This window comes from Eurytemora carolleeae, unplaced genomic scaffold (genome assembly GCF_000591075.1).
Source record: "Eurytemora carolleeae unplaced genomic scaffold, Eaff_2.0 scaffold306, whole genome shotgun sequence".
In the NCBI taxonomy this organism is placed as follows: Eukaryota; Metazoa; Arthropoda; class Copepoda; order Calanoida; family Temoridae; genus Eurytemora; species Eurytemora carolleeae.
Genome location: NW_019396197.1, coordinates 284,655 through 296,085, shown reverse-complemented (window position 1 = coordinate 296,085; position 11,431 = coordinate 284,655). Strand labels below are relative to the sequence as shown.

At 32.1% G+C, this 11,431-nt stretch overlaps 1 protein-coding gene across 1 annotated transcript; it reads left to right on the top strand.

Annotated features, from left to right (window-relative positions):
• Positions 1 to 468: 468 nt before the first annotated feature.
• LOC111697885 (uncharacterized) lies at positions 469 to 7,062 on the top strand. The gene is made up of 4 exons (XM_023468020.1): positions 469 to 621; positions 2,883 to 2,995; positions 6,410 to 6,488; positions 6,968 to 7,062. Exons 1-4 carry the CDS (start codon positions 487 to 489, stop codon positions 7,034 to 7,036), a joined length of 396 nt encoding a protein of 131 aa, XP_023323788.1. The 5' UTR covers positions 469 to 486; the 3' UTR covers positions 7,037 to 7,062.
• Positions 7,063 to 11,431: the final 4,369 nt, after the last annotated feature.

Here is an 11,431-nt window from a genome sequence, read left to right as displayed (position 1 = left end):
ATTTGTAATCGCGTTAGTTTTTTGTTTCATAAAAGTTAGGTTTACAGTTGGAGGAAATTTATATCTAAATTTTCTGGTCACATATATGGATTTATAAGTCTTTTTTTTTTAAATACACTCCTTAGAGAAAAGTTTTACATTTGGCAACGGTCAGATGATAGTGCGCTGCGGGTAGGATAAGCTAAGACTGAATGTGGCTAGGAGGGCTATTCAGTAAATTCTGAAGGAATTGAGCATTTATCACAAACTCAAATTTGTAATCCCTATATCTTTGCAACTCAATGTCGTGGAACTTAGATATTTGAAACTATGAATTCTGTAAGATCGCATAATTTAAGTTTCAATCAGAGAATTACACCATCAGGTTACAAAGATATAGAATTAGAGAATTTGAGTATGTGGAGAAGATTCAATGCTCTCCCGAAAGACTAACATCCAAATTAATATTTCATAATTTTTTTTAGAAAAAATGGGCGGGGCTTAAGCATGAATGGAAGAGCAAGTATTGGGGGCGGGGTGGGGCAGCGACAGTCCCCTGTTGGCAGCGGCGGGAGCAGTTTGTCCCCGGGAGATTTCGACTCACGCCGTCGACTTTCAGCTCCTTGTAATACCATCAACCAGGTAACATTTTATTGTCAAGTGACCCTAAATTCAAAAACCCCAATGCCCGATTCACAACGGTACCCTTGAACCCTTTTTTTATAAAAAATGTGAAAGATATTGTCGTTTTTCCAGGTTTAAAGTTTGTATTTCTGATATTTCCATATGTTTTCCTGCAGGAGAAACAATTGTAAATAATCTATATATACTTCATCAACAGACAAAGGTTTTATAGGGTACGGTTGTGAATCGGGTGTTGTCATCTTTGCATGGAGAGTCACTTGAAATAAGGGAATTTATTACTCGCCACAAATTCTAATCTAGTTTCGATATGTTTAGTTTTTAATCTGGATTAGGTGGTAAAGATTAAAACTATTAAATTTTTCTGAGAAGAGAAATCAACAACGTTCATAAGATCATAAATAAATAAGGGTAACATTTTTACTTGGTATGTTTCTTAGAGTCAGATATACAGGGATAAACTTTTGAATTGAAGATTAACTCTTTAAATCGAAAGAGAAAGTTGTCCATTTCTGAGATGGAATTTAAAGAATTTGAGCCGCGGTTTAAATCCGTCAAAACCCGGTTTAAATTAAGCGCCGGCTTAAATCTTGACACATTTGATACAATTTTAAGTGGAACCAACCATATTTAAATCGCGGCTTAAATTTATACCGCCGCTCAAATTCTTAAAATTCGGCCTCTGGTAATACTAAGGTTTAATTGTCAACTTTTGTTTCTGTATTTTTTTTAAACAGGGTCAGAGAAAAAAATTAAAATGTTGTTTTGCAGTTTAATTCTCTTTTCAGGTTTTACTCTGATAAGATAAAATGAAAAGAATTTAGAAAACTTGTTCAAAGAAATTCCACAAATTGTTTTTTTTTCAGAACTATTGATAAATAATATAATTGTATCTAATAATTCTATTTTCTTTTCTTTTTCTAAAAATAGGTTAATACAAAGATTATTAAAAACAGTTCTTTAATAAAAAATAGGTTTTTAATTAATATAGATATAAGATTGCATAATTGCTATGACAAATTAATTGTAGAATGTTTTAATGACCGGATGAATAAATGATGGTTAATTTGAATGACTGATTATTAGAATAAAATCGAAGAATAGAGTAATTATTTTAATTAAACGAAACCACTAGTATGAATGATTTGATGAAGATGCTAGGGCAAATTATCGAATAAATCTCATCGCTTGTGTGTATGCTAAGAATATTCTAGGATGAATGATTTGATGAAGATGCTAGGGTGAATTATCGAATAAATCTCATCGCTTGTGTGTATGCTAAGAATATTCTAGCATGAATGAAAGAATGAAGATGCTAGGGTGAATTATCGAATAAATCTCATCGCTTGTAAGTTGTGTGTATGCTAAGCATATTCTAGGATGATTGATTTGATGAAGATGCTAGGGTGATTGAAAGAATTAAGATGCTAGGGTGAATTATCGAATAAATCTCATCGCTTGTGTGTATGCTAAGAATATTCTAGGATGAATGATTTGATGAAGATGCTAGGGTGAATTATCGAATAAATCTCATCGCTTGTGTGTATGCTAAGAATATTCTAGGATGAATGATTTGATGAAGATGCTAGGGTGAATTATCGAATAAATCTCATCTCTTGTGTGTATGCTAAGAATATTCTAGTATGAATGAAAGAATGAATGAAAGCGGAATATGTTTTTATCTTTATTATATTTGTATTGCAGTTTCATAATGTTAAAGCGAGGAAACAAGGATGAAACCATGAAATAACGTTATGATTAAGCCTTTATTCCATTCCATTGCACGGATTCAAATTAAATTAATTTCAGCACAGAGAGAAAGAAAACTCATTACAATTTTGAATTTATTACAAGCTGTGAAAAGAATAAAAAATCTAAAATTCTTTTTTTTAGCGTAAAGGATATTTTAATTCAAAACGTTATTTAACCTTAAATGTCGAACAAAATCTAAACAATACTGCGATATCGGTCTTTAAAATTAAAAACAAATCGGGATCAAAAAAGGCTAAAGGTTTAAATGTTCTTTGCTCAGATTCAGAATATATATACTATAGAATAACAGGTGGCACCTGGTATGACATTGGTATGACATTGTAAACATGTATTGGTATGATATTGTGTACTGTAGTACACTGTTCTGGGGGATTTGTTTTGATCAGTTGTAAATGAACAAAACGATCGTATTTTTTAATAAACTGATACAACTGTAAAAATATTTAATGATAACTTAAATTTTTTTTTGTAAAATTTTATTACTTTAGATATCTCCGACCTCCCCTGTGCACCGAGCCTCCTCCCCCTCCCTCGGGAGGGACAAGATGTCCTCCGACGCCTGGGTTTGCCCAAGCGATAGACAACTTGCTCTCAGAGCAAAGTAAGTATTGTAACTTCCATATGCATAGACATGTTCGATTCCCGACGGTACCGTTCAAATTCGTTGCTTCACACAGTGCCACAACCCTAGCTTTTTTCTTAGAAAAGTTTAAACAAAAGATTGACAACGACTTCCTCTCCTGTCGGGCATTTAAGTTATATTCATTTTATAAAGACTTTAATTTATATCTTGTAAAGTTTTTTTTTCCTCTTCTTGCTAAAGGAATTTAGTCTTCGCCACAAACTCTGATTTTTAAATCTCTATATTTTTGCAACCCAATATTGTAGACCTTAGATATTTCAAATTATAAATTCTGTCATGTCAAATATATCAAATAATCCAAGTTTGAAATATCAAAAGTTTACATCAATAGGTTTCAAAAGTATAGGAATTTGAAATTTTGAGTTTAAGAAACAAAGCACGGGCATCCGTAGTACATTTGAATTTCCGATCCGGGTCAACCTTTCCGGTCCCGGTTTGTACTGTATCGCCATTACATTGGGTAAATACAGCAGACACTTAATAGGACTAGCCGGTGCAACAAGGCTGACGCGGTCAGACTTTAGGTTAAATTTACTTTTACTAAAGGGTCAGAGGTGCGTGAAAGACTCAATTCCGTTAAAGTACACTTAAAAAGAAAAAACCAACAAGTCAATATTTTGTATTATATTTTAAAGTATCTGAAAATCCTTAGAGTTAAAAAAACCGGTTGAAAGTCAAACATTACCAAAAAAAGAAAAATAAAAGTTACGTATAAAATACATATTTGATCAAATTTTTATTAAATACAAATATTTACTTGTTTTCAATTTTCATGATCTTTGCAAAAAAAAAACAATTATCATCATTATTTTTAATCTCTTATTTCATGAATGAAAAGGTACTGAAATAGAAGATGTAGAAAAGTAAATTAAAGAAGATTGACGTATACATCTAATGATGATAAACTATTAAGATTATCTATGTTTATCTGAAAAGATGGATTCTAATAATGTTTTTCTTGTAACCAATCCATCCAATCCATCCAATCCATAGTTAATGGCAATAATAAGGGCTCAACTAAAAGGTTAAGCTGCTCTTCCAGTTTATATTATTTATCAAAAAGTTCAGAACATTTATGACAAGAATGTTTATATTATACCAAGTAAAACAATATTTTGACGTAAAACAAAACTTTCGATTTAAAATCAGTCAATTTAAAATTTGAAAACCAAGCTAAGAACATTCCAGTGGTTCTTCAGAGATCCCCAATCAAACTTTGAGGCAAATCGGTGTAGGGGTTCCTGAGTTATGATCGGACCAACAAACAGATAAACAAAGAACACTTCTTTGTATAAATACTAGGTTGGGAATCCAGCTTTGCATGGAGTTTCCGCATAAAACTAGGCTAATAAAATAGGTTCTTCTGAGTTAGGATCGGACATCCCTACAACCAGGGATTACTAATTTATATATATATTATTATATATTATTTGTGGGGTGGCGTGGAGAGTGTGTGACACCAGTTCTCGTTAGATCACTGAAGTTAAGCACACTTGTCCACAGCCAGTAATTGGATTGGTGTCCAGACTGGTGTTCACGGGTTCGATTCCCGTACTCCACACAAACCTGTGGTTTCAAAAACATCTGAAGCCGACATCTGGTTTAGCAGTTATGACCACCTGACGGATGTAGGAGGACAGAGGGGCGGCTGTCAACAGCTCTCGCAGCGAAAGGGTGCGTGCTTTCTACTCAACAAGAAAGAAGCTTCAAGTGGGATTGATCCAAGTGAATGACGATGAAGAGAGGAATGGTGGACAAGCAGGGAGAGTCTATGGTTGCCAGCTATAGGTACCTGGGGGTATCCAATCCGGGCTTACAGATGTTAGGGAGCAATGAGTGTGATGTTTCCTATCAGTACGGCACCCGGGCCTCATTCCAGTATATCAGAAGGATTCCTGCACTCTATATTCTCAGGCCTAAGAAGAATCTTAGGCAGCTGGAATCTTGTCAACCCTCTTCTCAGAATGAATGAAGCGTGGATGGATGAATGTGCTGCCAGATTACAACCCCTGGTAGATCAATAAAAAAACCCAGACAACACCAAACTTTCGCAATAGAAAAAATTCCGAGATTTGATCGTAACAACCCGATCATGTCCTGGGGACAAAAAAATCTCTTTTAAAAAAATTTATATATATACTTCGAAGTACTGGCTTAGGAACCCAGTTTTGCCTTAATATCTAAGCAATATTTTAAACAAAGCTAAGAACATTCCCGGAGTTTAACAAGTTTCCCTATCAACATTTAAGGCAGATCAGTGAAGAGGTTTCCGAGTTATGATCAGACACACAGAGATTACTACTTTATATATTTATCAAAAGATAAAAATTGGAATTGTCCTTATGCAGAATTTTGATTGAACATTATAAAATAACTGCTATCTTTTGAGATTCTTATTCTGGAATTTTCTCTGTGTTGTATTGAGTAAGAATTGATAAAATTTCTATTGTTATGATCAACATAAATACAAATTAGTTTTATAGTATATCCTGTATATCCGTGGTATCCCTCTACTAATCCCACTGTATTACAACGCATTCTCTCTATCCACTGATTTATACAAAATAGACAGGAATATACAGGGTGTCCCATATCATATTCACACTTGTATGCCGATTCCATTAGCGCTTCATCCAATCAGGGTTCAGTCAATTGTTTGTTGTCTATTCTGAACCAATAGAAATTTTATGGTGGTAACATCTATGTTTATTATCATTATCCAATTAGAGATATGAATCATTTAATAGGCGCCAACAGTAAATGGAAATACTTCTACTTAAACTCTAGTGTATTAGATCGTCAATGGGTCTAAATCACGTTTTTCGTGACGGATAAGAAATCTTAAGAAGAATAAATCATTTTGTGAAATTGAATAAGGCTTATATAAAATTTTCTTTAAAATAATGTTAGGTTTTTTTAGTATTATTTGTGTTTTTGGCGTTAAAGCTTGAAGATAATCTAATATGATACGGGCACTCTGTATTATTTAATCGTACAGGATGTCCCAAAAAATAACAATTTACTTTTATATCGCCTTAGAGCAGAAACTACAACTAATGTGTAACAATTTGGAAGGGAAACTAATTAATTCTTTGCTACTATCACTGATTTTCTAATTTCTTTATCTTTGCAACCCAATGTCGTAGACCTTAGATATTTCAAAATATAAATTCTGTTCGATCAAATAATCTAAGCTTGAAAAATCAAAGACATAACGGAAAAAAAAGATAAAGGCAATTGAACTCCTATGTCCCACGCCTGGGACATTTTTTTCTTTCTCACTCTTTTCGGTATGAAATGAGGTTTTTAAAGTTTATTTGTTTGTTGCCTTTTTCGGATTTCTTATTTTATTTACAAAAAATATGTTTTAAGGTTGCACGCAGGCTGGTCGGTGAAAACAGCAAGCATTAACCATTGGAAGCAGCCACAGCCTTTATCCAACTGCGAACAGGAAACCAAACCAAACCAAATAAATCTTAATAAAACAGTTTTTATTAAGAACAGGAGGGGAATTACAAAATGTAATACAGCTTAAGTTACTTCGTTATGTTTTTCAATTTGGAAATTTTTTAATTGGGACATGGGAGCTAGTTACTTGGAATTTCGTTCTTTGGGGGCTAGTTAGTTGAATTCCTCATTTTTAACATTTTAATTTTAATTTTGGGTAAATTACTTTATTTATCAAATGATTTGATTTGAATTTTAATTTTCTCAATTGGTTCTCAATTGGTTGATTGAGTTTATAGATCGATTGGTTGGCAAATTGAATGATTGATTAATTGATTGGTTGGTTGATTTATTTCTCAATTGGTTGATTGAATTGATTGATCGATTGTGTGTCAATTGATTGATAGATTAATTGATTGGTTGGTTGGTTGGTTGGCTAAATGATTGATTTATTGATGATTTAATTGGTTGGTTTTGGTACAGGAGAAGATAGTTTCCGTGATACAGAGAGCTGAGGCTCTCGAATATATTGAGAAGGAACGACTTCAGTAAGTTTTTGTTACACACAAATAAAAATCTCATTTTATAAAGACTGTACGCGTAATTTCAAGTAACCCTTCTAGCACAGATGATAATGCTCGATTCACAACGTTACCCTTTAATTTAGTCATCGAGGCAGGAAAACTCTGTCCAATCAAATGAAAACATCTACATCAACATAGTGTAAACCAAGGAAATAATGCAAGGAAAGTTTTTTCAGAAGTGTACGCATCTTGTGTACTGCAGTGTACTGTCTCTGGGTGGTAATGTAAACACAAGACGGATGTCAAAGCCTGACATGGGATCCATCTTTCACATGAAAAATCAATGAAATATTCTAGTCATAGGAAACTATTCTTTTAACCTCCTCGGATACTAAACGAACACTGATTCATCTATTATTGTTTACAAATTCCGCCCGTAGAGAACTGGTTTCAATATGTACCCAGAGTATACGCAACTGCAATTAACTTTCCTTGCATTATAACCTTGGTGTAAACAGGAACCCTGTTACACAAAAAAAGCTCGTATTTGACCTAAAAGTCTATGGTTAAAAGGGTACTGTTACCGAATAAAACGATATTAAATACTGGCTTTAACAACAATAATTAATAATTTACAGTCCCTTTAATAATTAAATAATGATTTATTATTCCAGAATGTATTAACAGAAATTATGGAATAAAACGATATTAAATACTGGCTTTAACAACAATAATTAATAATTTACACACTGTTAAACATATATTAAAATTTTAAGAGGCATTTCTTTTGAAACCTATTTAACATTTTTGCATTTCAAATTTGCACCATTTAGAAAATTATTCGAAACACTTTTTTAACATTTTACAGAACACTTTGCATCTAGAGCAATTTATAATAGATATGTTATGCAAAGATAAATATAAAGTAAATTTTTGACCAAAATCATAAATATATAAGGAGAATTCGTTGCATACTTTTTACGGGTAAGAAATTTCTTTCCAATTGAAAGTTTCAATAATCACTAGTTGTTTGCTATACCGGGTAAAACAAGTTTGATGATTAGAAAGGACCGAGTTAGATTAAAATCTTTTACGTTTTCAACCCTAACTTTTGCAATTGAAGAGCATAATTGTTTGTCATTTCTAAAATATAACCAAATATTTTTTCTTCTTCATATTTGTAAAATTAAATCTAGAGAAGATACGAGGTCACAAAATTATACCGGAGATCAGTTTCGGTTGCAGTGGGATAGTTGAATTATAGACCAATTAAATTCATATTAGAGAAACAGAATACATTTAGACCTGGTTAGTCCATGGGGTAAAATGGTTAGTCCATGGGGTGAAATGGTTAGTCCATGGGGTGAAATGGTTTTAGTCCATGGGGTAAAATGGTTAGTCCATGGGGTGAAATGGTTAGTCGATGGGGTGAAATGGTTAATCCATGGGGTGANAAGCTGATGGCGTAAACCTTTGAAAACTTTTTTATCTAAGCTCATAGTTTAAGATATTTGAGGTCTATATCGTGTCGCAAAGATATAAGGATTAAAAAATCAGGTTTTATAGAAAAGACTCAATTGCTTTTTTATTGGTGAAATTTAAAAAAAAAATATTCTTGAAGAAGACTTTTTACCAGCGATAAACCTTTCGTATAGACCATATCGATTAATCCCTTTTGACCTTTTTTAATGTCAATCATATGATCTTTTACGTATTTATCTACTAACCTTTATCATCATTATCTTAATAATTTTGGAGAAATAGTTTTATCTTCTTTACAAAAATATTCAACTTATCTTAATGAAGCTAAGCTGAAAAGAGCTACTCTCTTATTAAAAATATTTATTTTTAAAATACAAATTTTAAACATTGTTCTGAAAAAAATATTGTAACCTTTACTTTAAAATAATGAGTCTAATGAACGCCTTTAAGAAGGCTATAGATACATATTTTAATAATTAGACAAAATGTAGTTTCAGTAGAAGTAAATATTTCCATTTACTGTTTTAGTGCCGATATTAGAATTTGTCTCTAATTGGATAATGAGATAGATAGAAAGATAGATGTTACCGCCATACAATTTCAATTGGTTCAGAATAGACAACAAACACATGACTAAACCTTGATTGGATCAGGCGCTAATGGACTCGACAGACTATATGCTATTTAATCATAAATACAATTTATTTTCTGAGTTGTACGAAAAGTTTGACGCTGATTCCATGTATATACATGGAATCAGCGTCAAACTTTTCGTACAACTCAGAAAATAAATTGTATTTATGATTAAATAGCATATAGTCTGTCGAGTCCATTAGCGCCTGATCCAATCAAGGTTTAGTCATGTGTTTGTTGTCTATTCTGAACCAATTGAAATTGTATGGCGGTAACATCTATCTTTCTATCTATCTCATTATCCAATTAGAGACAAATTCTAATATCGGCACTAAAACAGTAAATGGAAATATTTACTTCTACTGAAACTACATTTTGTCTAATTATTAAAATATGTATCTATAGCCTTCTTAAAGGCGTTCATTAGACTCATTATTTTAAAGTAAAGGTTACAATATTTTTTTCAGAACAATGTTTAAAATTTGTATTTTAAAAATAAATATTTTTAATAAGAGAGTAGCTCTTTTCAGCTTAGCTTCATTAAGATAAGTTGAATATTTTTGTAAAGAAGATAAAACTATTTCTCCAAAATTATTAAGATAATGATGATAAAGGTTAGTAGATAAATACGTAAAAGATCATATGATTGACATTAAAAAAGGTCAAAAGGGATTAATCGATATGGTCTATACGAAAGGTTTATCGCTGGTAAAAAGTCTTCTTCAAGAATATTTTTTTTTTAAATTTCACCAATAAAAAAGCAATTGAGTCTTTTCTATAAAACCTGATTTTTTAATCCTTATATCTTTGCGACACGATATAGACCTCAAATATCTTAAACTATGAGCTTAGATAAAAAAGTTTTCAAAGGTTTACGCCATCAGCTTGCAAAGATATATGAATCAGAAAATTTGAGCACTCAAGATTAGCGTTACTACACTACACACATAAATCCCAACCTAGTTGGCTGGTTTTTCATTATTTGAAGACGGGTTTTCCCGAAACATATCGAACTAAAAAAAACTCTTAAAGGCCAAACTTCAGCTTCTGTTTAACTTTAGTAAAGTTAAACCAATACAATTATCTTTTTATCCTGCAACTACAAGTTGTAGGAGGAGGGGAATAATAAATTTCGGTTACAACCTTTTATTTTTGGAGACTTTTTGAGATTTCTTTTACATTATGTCCCAAATGTTTGAGATTTGTTTTACATTATGTCCCAAATGTTTAAGATTTGTTTTACATTATGTCCCAAATGTTTGAGATTTGTTTTACATTATGTCCCAAATGTTTAAGATTTGTTTTACATTATGTCCCAAATGTTTCAGATTTCTTTTACCTTATGTCCCAAATGTGTAGTGAGACATCATGAAATCAGTTTAAAATCTCATCTGAATATCTCAATGTCATAACTAAACTCAGGACAAGGTACTCGAGTACATAAATAAACTCAGGACTAGGTACTCGAGTACACAACTTAACTCAGGACTAGGTACTCGAGTACATAACTAAACTCAGGACTAGGTACTCGAGTACATAACTAAACTCAGGACTAGGTACACGAGTACATAACTAAACTCAGGACTAGGTACTAGTACATAACTAAACTCAGGACTACGTACTCGCACATAACTAAACTCAGGACTAGGTACTCGAGTACATAAATAAACTCAGGACTAGGTACTTGAGTACATAACTAAACTCATAACTACGTACTCGTACATAACTAAACTCAGGACTAGGTACTCGAGTACATAACTAAACTCAGGACTAGGTACTCGAGTATATAACTAAACTCAGGACTAGGTACTCCAGTACATAAATAAACTTAGGACTAGGTACTCGAGTACATAACTAAACTCAGGACTAGGTACTCGAGTACATAACTAAACTCAGGACTAGGAACTCCAGTACATATGCTGTTTATTATTGCATATGCAGACCCATAATATCAATATGTTAAGATTTCAGGACCATCAAAATTTCTCTTCGCAAAACTAAAAAAATATTTTATTTTATAGATATTGAGTTAGGATGACAAAGTAAATAATGTGGTGACCTGTGTTTAAGGATGAATCGTTTTATTTTATTTTCTGAAAAAAAACAAAATAATAGCTTCGTTAACGGATAACGACGTAGAAAAATCGAAAAACGAAAAGATCTTTCTTCAAAAGAATGGCTTTCTATAAATTAGAAAACGAAGTAGTAGTTTTGCTTTTTGTTCGTTGTTTCTTTACCGAAGGTAGGAATTTAAAAATCGTTAACGAGATACATTTTAAAAAAATATTGTTGTTAACATTATCTAGTT

Bases quoted from the DNA above. Each gene is read 5' to 3' on its own strand.
- LOC111697885 (XM_023468020.1), top strand. From the start codon at position 487: ATGAATGGAAGAGCAAGTATTGGGGGCGGGGTGGGGCAGCGACAGTCC. The intron at 622-2,882 runs GTAACATTTTAT...TTATTACTTTAG, and splicing joins CTTGTAATACCATCAACCAG to ATATCTCCGACCTCCCCTGT. The intron at 6,489-6,967 runs GAAACCAAACCA...GTTTTGGTACAG, and splicing joins CTTTATCCAACTGCGAACAG to GAGAAGATAGTTTCCGTGAT.